Raw genomic sequence first — 16418 nt, 5'->3', positions numbered from 1 at the left:
GGATCCTGAAGTCATTTTGTATACTTGCAGGTGATCACTGGGTTCTTGGGTAGCGGGAAGACAACACTGCTTAATGCACTCCTGAAGCAGGACCACGGCAGGCGCATAGCTGTCATTGAAAACGAGGTGGGGACCTTATAGTACTGTTTGGCGTTCCCCTTCGAGCAGTGATGCTGTGCATAACTTGCCATCCAGGGACATGCTCCAAGCTTATGCCTTTCTGACTGCGACTTTTCGCCACATGCAGTTTGGCGAGATAGATATTGACAGCGAGCTGGTGGCGTTCAAAGAATCTGTTGAAGGAGACCAAGCCATCATGATGCTCAACAACGGCTGCATCTGTTGCACTGTCAAGGAAGACTTGCTGGTGATGCTGGAAGAGCTGGTGCGTCCCTCTTGCCATCACCACCTCTGACATCGCAATTTTCTTCTGATGCGCATCCTCGATTTTTCATGGCTGTGCTGAGCTGGGTTCTTGGAGCCGCACCGGCCGGGCGAAAGCATGCTGACGAACCTGAAACTGTCCAGGTCGCCCGTCGCGACAAATTCGATCACGTGGTGATCGAGACCACCGGCCTTGCAAACCCAAAGCCAATCATCGAGACATTCCGTGCTTACCAGGTACCCATCCCTCACTTCCTAGCCGTCACCTGTGGTGTGCCCTACTCCTTTTGTTCACCAGTTCTGATATGCACTCCTTGCCTGCTTCCCTTGAGGGGCCAACTGTTGAGGGGCCAACTGTTGAGGGGCCAACCCCCAACTGCCGCCTCGTACCCCACTCAAGAAGACGCGCATCAGAGTGAAAGTTTCACATGCGCATGCAGCCTGTGGCAGAGCAGTACTGCCTGGATGGGGTGCTGACGCTGGTGGACGCCAAGCATGTGGGGCAGCACCTGGACGAGGAGAAGGAGGACGGCGTTGTGAATGAGGCCGTCGCGCAAGTGGCGTACGCTGACCGCATCATCCTCAACAAGACAGACCTGGTGGGGACCTCACCGCTCATTGTGTGTCTTTTCTTATCATGAGGATTCCTCTCGCTACTGAATTGTGCTTGGAAATCGGGGCTACTGGTGCATGTTCAAGGGAAGAATTGCTGTCTTGAAAGGCTCTGGACAAGCTGTATCTGCTTGGCCATGCCAGCATGGCAGCCTAACATGCAGGGCCGGTGCTCATGAATATACTGTAGTAGCCATTCTAAAACCCGCAATAAATAATCACTTTTGGCTAAAAAGGGTGGATAATTAAGACCCTATCTCCCAAAATATGAAACCTATCATAATTTTGAGACCAGAGTGGGAAAGCTCTCGACAAACCCAATCCAATGGAGCACGACCCTGGTATATTGTAAGTCAGGAAGACCTTGAAAGGTTGCTTTGAAAAACTATTCGCACCGCCGAGGGTGCGGGTTTTAGAATGACGACTACAGTATATGCAAGCCATGATGGACGTTGCAGGTGAGCAAGGAGGAGCTGGAGTCAGTGGAGCGGCGGCTGAGCAGCATCAACAACCTGGCGCAAGTGGTGCGCGCTCAGCGGGCCGACGTGAAGGCGGACTATGTGCTGGGCATCGGCGGCTTTGACCTGGACCGCGTTGCAGACGAGGTGTGCCATTGCCGCCAGCCCCCTCCTCCTGCAAGTGATTATTACCATTTTAGTCTCCAAATCCACTCTCACTCTGCATGTTCAGATAAGGAGAAGGTGCAAAAGCTCAATTGATGTTTGCTGACTTACGGTCTTTGGCCTTTATGCCAGATGGTTGCTTTGGAATTGCAAGGCAGCAGACTAGGGTCACATGGCTGTGTCATCGTCTGTTGCAGGTCATTGAGGAGATTGAGGGCAGCAACGGCCACTCCCACTCCCACTCTCACAGTGACCACGATCACGCACACGCCCACAATCATGAGCATGATCACGAGGCTGCACACAGCGAGGCGCACGCGCACGGCAATGGCCATGAGCACAGCCACTCCCATGACCACAGCCATGAGGGGCATGACCACAGTCACCACGACCACATGCACGATGACAAGGTGACATCGGTCAGCGTGGAGCTGGATGGGGACCTCGACCTGGACCTGGTGAGTCACATTCGGGGATAGCATCTGCTTTCTTGGGTAGCGTCTGACAAAGGTGCCCTGGCTGTATTTCTGCAATTTGTTGGGGGCGCCATACGGAAGTGTGGAGACCCTCAGGGAGGTTTGTGGGACTTGGCTGCAGGTGAATGACTGGATGGAGGATCTGCTGATCGACTCCTCGGAAGACCTGTACCGCTTCAAGGGCGTGCTGGCCATTGATGGCTGGCCGGACCGCTTCATCTTCCAGGTCACTCTTGCTGAGCATCCTGCCCATTAACCAATGCTTGCACACTTGTTACAGAAAACAATTTTGTTTATCCTTAACCATTTGACGGATGTAGAGGCTTGCCACTCTGTGTTAAGTGAGAAATTGCTGTGTACTTGCACAGGGTGTGCATGCTGTGTTTGAGGGTACGCCAGGGAAGCCGTGGAGAGAAGGAGAGAGTCACAAGAGCCGCATGGTCTTCATTGGGAGGGACCTGGACGCCAAGGTGCTGAGGGAGGGTCTCCAGCAGTGCCTCGTGAAGGCTGCTCGTGTGTGAATGAGACAATGACATGCCAGTTCTGCTGTGTGATAGCCAACCGGCTAAGTGCTAGCCAGCAGGGCTACTACCACGGCATGGGACGTCCCAATTTTGATTGAATCTGATGAATGCCTGTGTGCGCGCGGGCGATTGCAAAACAAGACTGGTGGGTCTTTGTGAAGCTTCTTAAGAGTCAGCATGAGCTTGGTGCATGAGGTGCATGCTTCTGCAGTAGTCAAATTGCAGTCTATTATAAAAGTTTGATTGTTCTTGAAATTCATAATGAAGGGTCCATTGAGAGAGAAGCTGCTGCGATTCACGCCACGTCACTAGGGGTAATTAATATGTTAATATAGTAATTACCCCTAACGTCACGGATCGTCACGTGCGAGCAAAACGTCCTGATTATGCCTCCGAAACCGTGACGGAAAATCTACACAATACGCACACGCTGTGCACTCAAACTCGTTTCACATTTGGGTTTCTTAGCTTGTCCTAGCACCGCGTACACAATTTTGCACGACGCAGACTTCGCAGGACCGAAAGATTTCCGGGAGCTTGTTCAATGTGGAAAATGGCCCCTTCTTCGGGGAAAGCGATCGCAGTCGGAATTACAAACTCGAAGGTAATTTAACACAAGATGTAATGGTCGCAACGAGATGGCAGTGATTGCCTTCGGTCATGCTCTCACCTCCTAAAGGCTTCCTAGGTGGTCCTCCGCTCTTCGTAATAATAGGTTGATGGAATTTGGGCCAAGCCAAAATCGTGTGAAAATAAAGTCTTGAGGCCTAGCAATTATCGTACTGCATTAGGGTTGGATATACTTTAATATGATGGGCGTTCGGGCTGGCTCTCCAACCTGCTCAGGAGAGCAAGCATGCGCTACATCATCCTCACTTGGGATAGCAAGATCCTGAAACAAATTATTAAAGGTCTCTGCTTAAACATCGTCACGGGGTGTGCAGGCTTCTCAGAGGGCGGTTGCTTATGCTGCCACTCAGCTTGCACAGCCTGGTGACACTATCCACTTGCTGTGCGTGCTGCTGGACACAACGTTGGCTGACGACCACTTCGCCCGCAGAACTTACGTGAGTTGTTGCTCCGAGATCACACAGTCTCCCTGCCTGTCACTTGTCATTGCCCTTGGATTTTAGACTTGTTCTAAAAGCATCTGAGCGAGGGTGGGATCAATCATGCAGGCAAGGATACAGAGGATCATTGCCGAGCGTTTTTTGCCTCTACTGGATGATGTCTTTGTGGCTCATCGCACGCACATCCTGAGGACGACAGCATACACCGGGGGCCCGGCCTGTATTGCTGGGGTGCTTGGCAGCAAATCCATCGATCTTGGCGCCTCAGGTCAGCAGGCCTTCCTTCCATCAACCATCTCTAAATGCCTTGCTTTTTGGCTGTGCTGCTGCAGGTTTTCCATTTGCCGCGAGAATTACAAAATATCTCAGGCATCTTGTTACAACATTCTTGTAAGACCTCCGTTGGACTGAGATGACATTGCTTGGTGCATGCAGTTTTGGTGGTGGGGAACGGCGCGTCGAATGTGATTTCGAGCCTGCTCTTTCCGTCCGTGGCCAAGTCGGTGGCCAAGCTGAAGCGCATGCCGGTGGCGGTGGTCAGCTCAAATGGCAGCGTGCAGCACTATGGCGGCGGCGACCGCGCCGGCGAAGTCGAGACCTGGGACGGGGGCTGTGCTCTGGAGGTGCATTCCCACTGCCTGTCGTGCTTCCGAAACACCTTAAAAGCTGCCTGTATTTGAAAAGGCTCACAGGCTGTGTTTTGTTGTTGTTTGACCGGTAGGCCCCCGGGGCGCTCTTTTTGAGGATACTTACTTGAAGGGCGCTACAGAAATAGCCGAACACATTAAGAAGGTGCCTGCAGTTGAGGGTGGTCTTTTAAGGGTGACAATAAGGCTACAAGGGCGGCGGTTCTTTTGCTGTGATCTCCAACAAAGGTTTGCAGTGCTGGCTGGTACAAGTGGCCTGCAGCCTCACTTTCCTCATTTGTTGTGCAGGCAAGGAAGTGCAGGAAGCCGTCGCTGCAGCTGGCTCCAAGCAGAAGTGCATCAGGGCGGCCTCAGAGCGATCTGCTGTCTCGCGCGAGCGCAGTGCTGCTGCGATCAGCATCCACCGATGAGACAGTCTCTCCACGGCTCTCGACCCAAGACGTGCCCAGCAGCAGCGAGGGCCCTGTCACTGTCCTCAGCCACCGGCCCCTTCGTGGAACTGAGCAGAGTACTCACTTGGGAGAATAGCTGGTGAATACTATTTGCTCGTGACTTTTTAAAATTATTGCTGGCCCTGAAGTGCTCAAGGGATGGCTGAAGGGCATTCCATCGCTCGGACATTCAGCGTTGCTATTTGTATTCAGTTCCTGCGCAAAATGCTCAGCATGATGGAAAACTGATTTGTCTGTCTCGAGCAGGCTATCCTGCAGAGGCACAAGTGAAAATGTGGCATGCTGATGCTGCGACTGCCAAATTTGTGGGCTGTTTCAACAAATTTGTCAAGAAGGGCAAACAACCTTTGCAACACGTGTGCGTCTAGAAGTCATTACCTTCGGTGTGTCTTCTGCGGTATTCTGCAGGACCTTACTTCTGCATCTCCTGGAAGCTCCCGCTTGCGTTTCCCCTTGATTTTGGTGAGTTATTGAAGTGTGGAATTCATGTTGCAGAAGTTTGCTTTAAACTGCTGAGTTTGGGTTCGTGCCTGTGCTGAGCAAGCTTGCAGCAGAAAGAATGATACTGCATGCAGCTGATTACTTAGGATCTAGATCTAGCTCATATATGCCTCATGGCCATGGATTGAAGTTGAATAGAAGTTGGGAACTTGGATTTAAGGAAAGGAAAGAGCAATCGTGCACGATTAGCTGGTGCAGACAAACATGGTGATGTGCATGTGAAGGATGTCATCTACAAGAATTTGTAAAAGTATTTCTATCTAGCATTAGTGCAGTGCTCCTCTCCTCTTTGCCCAAGTTTTCATGCCTTGTGAATATTTCAAAGCATAATGCTAGGCACTTTGCACAATGTGGCACGCTGCTGTGCACCATGATCTGGGTGCAAGCCAATCCCTCTTACTCAGTGCATGTGTGGCTGGGGTGCGTCTCATACTCGAATGGCATTGCTGCTCACTGTTGCCCCTCATCAGTGAATATTGCAATTGCAACCGAACTGCCCACGAGGACTATTTTGATGCTGATGCATATGCAGATGCATCTAGTGCCCATATGTCAATTGATATGACTTTTCTAAGAAATCTCCATGAGACCAACTAAGTTGCGGACATGCGCAACAATCTAGACTACAGCCACCAAAACACTCGGCACTAATCTAAGTCCTGCACAACTTTGAGGCCAGCCCAGGCCAGGAACAAGAGTTGCCAGAGCTCTGCCAGAAAGATGTCAGAATTCAGAGCAAAACAGCAGCCGGCACCAATGCCTCGCAGACGTTCTGACCCAACCCACAATTTTCGCAGCAATGGACAAGACCACTAAATTACTCCAGTTCTCTGCCCTTAGAGAGGATACGAGCCTTTGTAGAGAAGCTGCCAGCAATTGCTGCTAGCCGGCACTGACCTGAGCAGAACATGCACGCACTGGCAGGCAAGGTCTACCATCTGCATTGCCTCAGCCGCAATGCCTGCAATAAGTGCTTTCCAGGCTGAGCACGAGCCTCGAGGGACTCCAACAACAGACTGTTGTGTCACGGGCGCCCAATGGTGTCTGAGCCCTCTGAGAGCCCTCTGATCACGTTCGATGGTTCCTGGCGCGCAGCCTAGCCGAGCACGATGGTGCCCTTGTAGCGGCGCTGCAGGAATTCGTACTCGGCCTCGCAGCGGTGCACGACGCGCATCACGTCGGGGAAATCGGCGGCCGGCTGCACCGGGATGGGGAACTTGGGGGAGGACACGTCGATGCCGCAGATCTCCAGGAATTTGCGCTCGTCCGCCACGGGGCAGTCGCGGTACGTCTGGAAGTCGATCTGCACTTGCAAGGTTATTCCTCAGCTATGCATGCAATATGTTGACAGGAGGTGCCAGCAATGGAGTGGATGCATGTCCAGACAGCTGAGCAGAGGCCCTTCTTAACCAAAGGCCATCAGGGCTAACGTCTGCCCAGCATTTGCATGTGATCCTCCCCTGAGCGCAATTCAGCATGCTGCACGCCACGTCCTCAGCTAGCATCAACACCTGTCTGGCCCTAAGGGGACACGAGCTAGTATGCATTCACATCTTGAGAATGGCATGCTTGGGATACACTCGATGACGCCCAATCCTGCCTCCTGTCAGTAGATTTCACTGTCTGCACAGCATTGCCCTGGTCAGGAGCTGGGACACAGAGGGGTGTGGGCGGTCACCTGGAAGGCCTCGTAGCCCATGTGTTTGTGGAGGCCGCCGAGGAGCGCTGCGGCGCGGGTGGGGGAGAGGGGCACGGTGAGGAGGTGGAAGCGGCGAAAGGAATCGCGCTGCGGCAGGAACTTGCCCTCCGCAGTGCGGTGCAGGAAGGCCATGCGGCCGGCCGGGTCGTGCTGCAGCATGCCCACGTGCAGGAAGCGCACCGCCGCGTCAGCCTGCAGCATCAGCCCCGTCCGCTCCTGCGCAGCCGTGTGGACATTCATATCAGATATGCTTCTTTGCCGAGCAAAATCTGACACCTGAGCTGCACCTGCAATGGACCCTGCCTCCCTGCAGCTTGCTGGTTTTTGTCCAGGATGCATCCGTGTTGTTCAGTAGATTGACTTTGGAGCTTGGCGTTTTCATACGGAGGCCTAAATCTTAGTAGAATGGTATTCTTCAGGAGTGTCTTTCAAGTGATGGGTCACGGAGAACTTACATCCTCTGGCGTCGCATCCAGGACGGCCCTTGGTGGAGTCTGGACCTGCGCAGACATCAGACGCCATGTCAACCTCTACTCAACATCAGGTGCCATCACAACCCTTTTTGCAAGGAAGCATTGCCAGGGCAAAAATGGTATGGAGCTGGATGAAGTATGAAAGAAGGTATTGATTGTCCAACAATTAGGCGCCGGGGTCGCACCTGGGAGAACATCTCGGCCTTGCCGGCGAGGTGGAAGGCGATGCGGAAGGTGTCCTTGTCGCCATACATGGTGCGGTAGATGACCTCCGGGTAGCTGTTTAGGAACCACACCCACTCCAGCACATCCGCATGCCACAGCCTGCATCCGTCACAACAACAGCAGCTCAGCAGACCGACTCTACTTCTCTCTTACCATGCATGCATGCACTCGCAGTGGCACAATTAAGCAGCACAAGCCCACAAATAATACCCTTTCAGATTGCTTGATACTGCCGTCAAGGCAGGGCATCATGGGCAAGGCATTTTTGTAAACAATTCATATGATGAGCAGCAAGCAAGGCTGGGGGCAGGCAAGGGTGAGTGCACAAAGTGGGCTACCTACATGTATCTATGCTTTCATCTATAACACACTGCCACACAGGTACAAATATGTGAAATTCCATACAACTACATCTACGCACAGTGAGATCCCACCGGTTGAAGAGCATTTGGCCGCTCTCGCTGGTTTTGAAGTCGGCACCGCTGTCGAGGAGCCAGGGTGGCGTGAGGCCGAAGAGCGTGTAAGCGGCCGGCCGCATCCAGCCGCCCGCGTCCCACCAGTCCGGAAAGAACAGCGCCCCGGTGTGCCTGTACTCCTCCGAGTCAAACAGCCGCTCTGGGTTCGCCAGCGGCAGATTATCTGCATCCAGCAGCAACACCTGCAGGAGACCCAGTAATTCACCCAACATTAGCACAGAAACAGCCATAAGTGCCCCTTGCAGCTGTCCATCAGGATAATTCCCATACACTGGATCACTATCTTCCTCTCAAGCAATCCAGTGATTCACCCCAAATGTCAGCAGACACAGCCCATCACTGCCCCTTGAATGCCCACCATCAGTAAGATCACATGCTCAGAATATCGTGTGAACGACACAATCCCACCTAGAGATCAAGCTGGTGCATTTTGGTCCAGAGGTTTGGACATGCTCTGGGGGATTGCTCTGAGAAAAAGGGTGCTGTCAGGTGGGAAGGGGCTAAGAAGGTGGCATGCTGGCCTGCACCGGATGCTGATGTGGGGGTATTGCAGGAAGCAAGCGCACCTCGTCGAAGGAGGTGACTGAGACGAGGGAGTGCACTTTGTGCGCAAAGCCGCTGATGTCATGCGTCTTCTGCGAAGCATCCTTCTCCTGCACATGGAGCGCAGCTCATTCATTGGTCAGCAAGTGCAATCACCCGACTGTGCACCATTCATTAGCGAGTGCCCATGCTTGAGCAAGCCCCATTTCATGAGTAGCAAGGTTTTTGGTGGGTTTAAAGGAGCCCACCTCTTCCTCTTTATTGTTGCCCTCCATCTCAGTCTGAAGCTGCCTGCCGTACGCCGGGATGGGCACAGCGCCGCCATTGACGCAGCGCACATTCTTGAACGAGCTCTGCACCCACCATGCACATGTGTTGTCAGCAGCCATGACCCCTTAATAAGCCAGCTAATGCTGCTTGATGTCCCCTGCATCAATTCCAGATGAGAGTCCACATGTGGCAGGACATCATCTGCAGGACTGGGTGAAGGTGCATGTAAGCTTGACATGCATCTACATGTGAGTGAGGGAGGGGGCACCTCGAACTTCTGGATGGACCAGGGGTCCATCTCATTGGGCCCATTGTAGATGATCTCGATGGGCAGGCTGCAGTTGAGGCTGTCGCGCAGCACCGTGATGGTGGCCCACGCATGGTTCAGCAGAACGTTCCCACCAGCCGGGATGACTATGCCGCGACTAAGGCCGCCACGCTGCAGCCTGCATACACAGCCACACCTGTGCCCTTAAGACAGCTGCTGAGCTGAAAGTCCACATGGACCCATAGCAGTGTTTATGCAGCTTTATCGAGCTTAAACGATTGCAGTAGAGGTCATGGATGTGGTGGTCTCTATCCAGCTGTTTGCTCGATCCCAAACATATAAGTAATGGTGTACACAGCATGGGTCATGGAAGCTGCATGCAGGTACACCAGTGGCATTTGCAAATTATGGGAGTGAAAATTCGAAATGCTTTCCCTCTGCGACAGAGCATGCCGATGGCAATGCGACTTGCGGGACCAATCTTGAAGAAAGGTGATGTGCTTGGCACATGATGCAAGAGCGCGTACTGCTCAATTTTGGCGGAGAAGCGGGCGTCCCAGTCTGGGCACATCATGTAGTCGACGTGCTTGGCGTACGCGGCCATGAGCAGCTTGCGCCACAGGTAGTGGTCGTACACCGCCGTCTTGTCCTTGCGGATCTTGTCCCGGTACTCCTGCTCCTCTGCACCAGCCACCAACCATCCACAGCCAAAACCAAAACCTCCGCAAGCAATCACCAAACCATGCACCCATGCGCTGAGCGTGCATATGCAGAGTGTCGCTAGGCAAGGCATATTGGGGGGATGTCTGGGGCGCACCAAACTTGCGCTTCCGCTCGGCCAGCATGGCTTCCTCCCGCTCCTTCAGTAGGGCTTCCTGGCCCAGGGTCTCCTTCTTGTATGCCTGCATGCATGCTCTCGTCAGCCACTCCCTCTTTCTGTCTGACAACCCGCTATCCATGCCAGCAAAAGCAAGAGAAAGGCAGCCAGGTTGGACAGCAATATGCACAATCTTTTGGGCTTTTGCCGCTCACCTCCAGCTGTGCCAGCAGGCCGACAGCCTCCTGCAGGCTCTCCCCATCCATGCTGTCAGCATCTACTGCTGTCACATGCTCCGGCTCATCGCCCGCCGCCGGATGGTCCTGGTCCAGACTCTGCCCAGCCCACCAACAACATCCCGGTCAGCCACCCAAAATCCACAGCTTTGCGCGGCTTCATGCGAGGCTTTCTTGGCTATACATGCTCAAAAAGAGGTATTCAGCACATGGCTAGCGAGCACCACTGGATGCATCTTATGTGCCATACATAACTTGAGGAATTGCTGTGCAAGTGGTTGGACACATGGAGGGAGGGAGGGGCTGAGAAGCAAGGCGCACCTCAGACATCTCCAGGATCTCGAGCATGTCATCGTCCAGGAGGTGCGGGGAGTCAATTTCGAATACGAGCGGCGGGGGAATCGGCCGCAGCAGGTCCTCGTCCGTCTCGGGAGGCAGCCGGTTGCGTGCTTGCCACGCCTCAAATGCCTCCCTTGCCGCGGTCTTCGCGCGCTCCGACGCCCCTGCCGCCCCTCCCTTCGTGACCCCTGACGCCGTGCTTTTCTTTCCAGAAACCTCCCCTTTCTCCTCCTCTGCAGCAGCGAACACCACCTCGGCACTCCTAAAGCCTGTACTGCTTAAACTACATCTGAGAGAGCTTGACAACATGAGCAGAAGCATTCTCAGAGTGTACCTACATTCACATGGTTGTAAGGTACCCCGACAGTGATGGAGCAGTGAAGTGGTGAAATTCACCTGCGGCCGCCGCTTCCATGGCCTTGGCGAGTGACTGCTCGGAGGCGAAGCGCGACCCATCCGACCCCGACAGCCGCGCCGCCTCCGCATCCACAAGATTCTCTCCCAGCGTGGCCGCCTTTGACTTGGCCTGCAACGTGTCCGCCACATACTGCGCCGCCTTACTCCCCAAGCCACCGCCCTCCTCCTCCTCCCCTGCCTCCATATCCCCTGCCTGGTTGGCCGCGCCGGGGTTCTCAACTAGGAACCCGCCCTTGTCTTCCTGCGCTACCGGCGCCCTGTCCGCCCCTGAGCCCTCCTCTCCGCGGGACGCAGCGTACGCGCCCGCCTGCATCTGGCTGCGCAGGGTCAGCGTGGTTGGCTTTCGGGGCGTTCCCTGCTGCCTGTCTTCCCGGTCCTCGGCTTCGCCTGCGCCTGCGCGCGCGCGAATCCGGATGCGCGCGGCCGCGCCGCCGCTGCTGTCTTCCTTGGCCGGCGCTGCGTCGAGCGGCCGTGTGGCGGCGGCCTCGGACTCCAGCCACCGCACGGCCACCTCGCGGACGTCGGTCACGCTGTCCTTCTGTCCGCCGTCGCCGTACTTTAAGAGATGCTCGCTGTCGACGCCGTAGGCGCGGCCGTGCGGGTCGCGCGGGCGCATGCGCACGGTGTTGCCCATGAAGCGGCCGAGCATGCTGTGGTAGAGAAGGCTGTCGTTGGCGCCCGCAACATGGTCTCGCGCTGCCGGCAGCGGGATGAGGCAGGCGCCCCAGAGCAGCACCAGGAAGAGAGAGCAGATGGCCACCACCTCAGCGCGCCGTGCTGTCCTGTAGTCCTCCAGCTGGCTGGCCCTGCTGTGCGCGCGGCCCAGCCCCGCCATTGCTCTCTGCGAGCGTTTCAGCGCCTGGAATGCAGCGCAGTATTTATGCTATGTTGTGATTATATCAAATTTTGGTGGCAGTCTGGACGGTGTTTCAGGGATGTGCATGCCATGTGATCAAATACCCTTATGAAGCCAACTTCAGAAGCTGCCAGATGCGCTTTTACACCTGCTGGATCTGAGCATGGCGGCCTTCACGACCTTGAACGCCAGTTCGTCATCCACAATTTAAATTTATCACCCGAAGCCGAATTTCCTACACAGGCTGCACAGGTGGGGTTTTTGTTAGTTCTTCAATGTATATTTCACCATGGCCAAAAAGATGTCGCAGCAGAGATCAATTGACAGCTTCCAAGGCATTTTTAAGTTTTCTAAACTGCTTGGATCCGTGAAAGCCTGAGGGAGTCGTCCTTCTATTGTAGAAGGTTGTTCTGTTCTGTACTGGTGCTCACCAGGTTGTTGCTGTCTCGTCTTCTGGCGATGGCAAAGATTGTCAATTGGATGAGATGCTAGAATTGGTTGAGATGCTAGAATTATTCTTTTCTGAATCGTCGAGTTGCAATTGACGGTGTCAACAGTATAATTTTGACGTATTCCAAAAACCACTCAGGGAGGAACCTTGAGTTCTTTGTTACTTGCTCAGATCTACGATCGCGTCTCCGAAGTACGATAGAATGTGATTGGATAAACAGACAATCTTCGTTGAAATATCATAGGTCACATTGATGGCGCACTTGATCAAGGAAGGACCACCAAAATGGAGGCAGTCACTTTAAAAATTGCGATGGCGTCACCGCTCACATAATTAATCTCAATATTGCTTCCAGCCAGCTTCCTGAACTGCGCGGAATCTTGTGTTCCGCCTCGGACGAAGGGCAAGAACATAAATTGATATCAGGCATATCTAAGCTTCATAAAGGTAGTGCAGCACTCGGAGAAGCGCCCCTGCTGTAGTCTGAGTTCCGCAGCAATTGACACATGCCATCCGCTACGATCTGGTTACCCAGTACGCGTATTCAAGCTTTTTAGTTGGCATTTGTAGCTTCTAGTAATAATGGCGTCATGATGAAGCAAATACATGACAAGACTGCCGAGGCTGACATGGAGGGTACGGAGAATTCCGTGTTTGCAGCGGCCCCTCCAGAAAGAGGACGGCTTGCTAGGTCTGGATGAGCGCTTAAATATTTTTACAGTGATGTGATGCCTGTCACAATGGTAATGTTGAGCTGGCGCTCATCTCCCTATAGAAGGCAGTGTATGAGGAGCTCACTCCTGCTGACCAGATTTGGGCGATGGGTATGGAGCTGGGCAGTCCCGGGACTGGGGATGTTCAACGAGAGCTATTACATCTTCTCGGTTGGCAATGTGAAGCCCATCTGGTCAGAGCAGTATCCTGCTTGCTGGAAGGTACCATATCCCCCACTGGAAACTCGTCCACCATTAGTCAAGGTTCCTGTGAGTCACATCTGACAGCCGGTGGCATGCATGGCAGGAGGGAGTGGGCTGCAGTGAATCCTTCCTGCATGCTCTGAACTATTCACAAGTGGCTGGCCTATGTGCTGGGATGATCGCTCTGGGACTCATCGTTGACAGGATCGGCCGCAAGTGGGGATCTGTCACCACTGCTCTCATAATGTTCATAGGTAAGCTTTGCTGTCGTCCGTTCCCATGCAAAATGCAGACATTGCACAGCACTTTGCTGCTATTGACTTGAATAGACTGAACAGGCTAGCCCCGGAGCCAATACCACTGCATGTATAAGCTATTCACAGGATGCATATCTGGTGTGCAGCTGGCGTTCTGCTGACAGCAGCGGATGGGCCGAGCGCGCGTGCTGTGTTTGCCCTCCTGACAGCAGCGCAGGCGCTCTTTGGCTTTGGCTGCGGCGGTGAGTTCCCAGTGGCGGCTGCATCGGCCTCAGAACGCGCCGAATCAAGCGAGAAGCTCCGCTCCCTGCGCGGCCAGACCACTGTCCTTGTCTTTGCCATGCAGGTATCCACAACCCCCCTGACACCGGCATGCACAATCTCATGTGTACAGTTGTCTTCTTACTGCGAGATCACCACCTGGCACGGATATTGGGCTGAACTTCATAATGCATGAGATAATCCAGCACTTGAATAAGCAGGAAGATGCATTTGCATGCAATCTTGAAGTAAGATCAGCAGTTCAGTTGTCACACCAAGATCTGCTGACATTGCCGTTGCTGTCATTCGAAGCTCATGAGTTCTGTCTTTACTTCCCCTATGTCGACATGCAGGGCTGGGGCAATATCTTGAACCTGGCAGTGCTGCTGTTCTTTCTGGGCGTCCAAGGCCAGACAGGGCCACAGTACAGCTTCAGGGCCCTCAGCATCACCTGGCGCATGCAGTACGCGCTGGGCCTACTGCCCATCATCTTCATGCTTGTATACAGGATCTTCTACCTGAAGGAGTCCAGCGTGTGGCAGGTGAGCCCTCCTTGCTTACCTGCATCGAGCTTGCACCTTGATGCTCCTCGGTATGTGTGTTTGTGCATGACAGGTGCCTCGCTTTCTGGAAGACCTTGCTATGCATGCCACCAGGGTGTCCATGCTTTCTAGTACTTGAAGCAATTGTTTTTGGGGTATATTGCGCATAGGAGCAGAGAAGAATGAAATTAGAGGGCAAGCTCGAGGACAGGAGTCTGGAGAGGAAAGCAAGCCGCAGGAAACTGTGGCTGACGGTGCGCCACTACTGGCACCGACTGCTCGGGACGGCGCTTGGCTGGTTTGCCTGGGACTTCTACTACTGTGCGTCGCCCCTCTTCTCATTTTTCAGTCCCAGAACAATGACCCTCAATTTCGATACCGTCAAGCATGTAATATAATGTCCTCTCTATGCTGTCAGGAGCAAAGATGCATGCGCTCTTTTGCACCTCAAACAGGAACCTGTGCTTTGAATGGACTGTGGCTTGCAGATGGCAACAAGCTGTTCCAGAGCGAGTTCATAAATGTGATCCACCCGGGCCAGAGCCTGGTTCCCCTGCTGGAGTACAACCTACTCAACTCCAGCGTGGCGCTCTTTGGCTACTACTTTGCAGCCTTCACCATCGACAAGGTCTGGATGGGCCGCCGCCGTATGCAGGTCAGCCCAGCTGCCGAGCATGTCTTAACATTGTGTTTTGTATGGAACGTGATGTGCAAACATGAATGCAAGTCTGGTCATAAAAGACACTGCAAATCATTGGTGGAGCCGGTACGTCTTGAAGTGGCAAAAATGCATTCCAAGCCAAGTGGTCCTGGAGGCGCTGTTGACGTTTTGCTGTTGTCCATGTGAACAGATTGCAGGCTTTGCGGTGGTGTTTGTGCTGTTCCTCGTCTGCGGGCTTGCCTTCTACCAGCTGACTGCAACACAGCAGGGGCTGCAGGGCTTCCAGGCCATGTACTACATCTCCAGCGTCTTTGCCCAGTTCGTGAATGCCACCACCTTTCTACTGGTGGGTTCCTGTCAGCTAATTGCATATTGCCTGACAATGATGGCTGACCAATCTGCTTCATCTGGCTTTCATGCATGTGCGCCCCAGGGTCAGCCATACTGTGATTCTCTCAGCAGTCTCAGTTTGTTGCTCAAGTGCATTGCTGTTCTTCAACAGGCCTCTGAGCTCTTTCCAACGGAGAACAGGGGCATGGCACATGGCATCAGCGCTGCAGTTGGCAAGCTTGGCGCCCTGTCTGCTGATGTCATCATGGGACAGGTGATTCCAGGGCACTATCTTGCTTCGTTTCCATGCTCTTTATTCCCATCCTTTCCCATCCTGATTTCTGAGGACGCGATGGTGGAGTGGAAAATATTCCTGCAGAAATGTCTCTGATGATGAGAGGATGGTTCCTGCTCCAGGTCGATGACAGAATGAAGTTCCTCCTGTCAGCAGCGGCTGGCGCTCTGGGTGTCTTTGTGACTCTTGCTTTCATCCCTGAGATCACAGCTCTGGACCTCAAGGATGGTGACATGCGTTGGGAGGCCATCAAGAGAGGTAAGCAACAAAGATCCGAACCACACTTCAACTCCACCAGCGTGAACTGTTGGCGGCCAAGCACCATTCTGTAAGGCTCCTGATTGTCTTGCATGCACGCACAGTTTTACGGATTGTCAATGAGGAGAAAGAGGAAGTAAGCTTGAATTCTGTGGATGCGTGCAGGTGAGGCTGAGACATACACAGGGGAGGCAGTGAATCCAGCCAATCTGTCATGGTGTGAAGGACTTTTGGGGGTTGGGAAAGCGTACAAAGGACGTCAGAGTAGAACTGAGGATGCAAACAATCCAGCTGCAGCAGAATAGGTTGTCCAAGTCGTCATAGGATTGGCAGCAAGGACATAGGAGGGCATAAAAAGGTGACAGCGATTTGCCTCTGCCATGCACATTGCATGTTTACGAGCTTGCTATGTAAGGCACCTGGACTCGCAGGCATTGCTGCAATGACAGGGTAGAGTGGAGGGTCTCATAACTGGCTTGCTACACATTCTCTGGGATGAGTCATTCTGGCAGTGCTTCCAGACGTCGGGACTATCAAA

General features: G+C 53.6%; 3 protein-coding genes across 3 annotated transcripts; 2 read left to right on the top strand and 1 right to left on the bottom strand.

The window, feature by feature from the left end:
• Positions 1-18: 18 nt before the first annotated feature.
• Positions 19-2616, top strand: COCSUDRAFT_19285 (cobW-domain-containing protein; the record flags this gene model as incomplete). The annotated part of the gene is made up of 8 exons (XM_005644287.1): positions 19-126; positions 248-385; positions 529-621; positions 825-983; positions 1455-1601; positions 1916-2077; positions 2217-2321; positions 2464-2616. Coding segments are annotated over 8 exons (1065 nt in total), but the record flags the coding sequence as incomplete, so codon positions are not given.
• A 3769-nt stretch (positions 2617-6385) lies between these two features.
• COCSUDRAFT_58528 (hypothetical protein) lies at positions 6386-11887 on the bottom strand (the record flags this gene model as incomplete). The annotated part of the gene is made up of 13 exons (XM_005644286.1): positions 6386-6592; positions 6968-7204; positions 7444-7488; positions 7647-7785; positions 8121-8344; positions 8729-8815; positions 8954-9058; positions 9244-9421; positions 9771-9924; positions 10061-10145; positions 10276-10395; positions 10618-10868; positions 11032-11887. 13 exons carry the CDS (start codon positions 11885-11887, stop codon positions 6386-6388), a joined length of 2688 nt encoding a protein of 895 aa, XP_005644343.1.
• A 915-nt stretch (positions 11888-12802) lies between these two features.
• On the top strand, positions 12803-16309 carry COCSUDRAFT_54617 (proton/phosphate symporter). Its single transcript, XM_005644285.1, has 11 exons — positions 12803-13050; positions 13171-13294; positions 13380-13530; positions 13680-13879; positions 14148-14336; positions 14558-14657; positions 14825-14991; positions 15188-15343; positions 15500-15601; positions 15745-15880; positions 16046-16309. The coding sequence occupies exons 1-11, from the start codon at positions 12950-12952 to the stop codon at positions 16183-16185; spliced, it is 1566 nt and encodes a 521-aa protein (XP_005644342.1). The 5' UTR covers positions 12803-12949; the 3' UTR covers positions 16186-16309.
• The last annotated feature ends 109 nt before the right edge of the window (positions 16310-16418 follow it).

This window comes from Coccomyxa subellipsoidea (genome assembly GCF_000258705.1).
Source record: "Coccomyxa subellipsoidea C-169, whole genome shotgun sequence".
In the NCBI taxonomy this organism is placed as follows: domain Eukaryota; kingdom Viridiplantae; phylum Chlorophyta; class Trebouxiophyceae; family Coccomyxaceae; genus Coccomyxa; species Coccomyxa subellipsoidea.
This window is presented reverse-complemented; position numbering and strand designations above follow the sequence as displayed.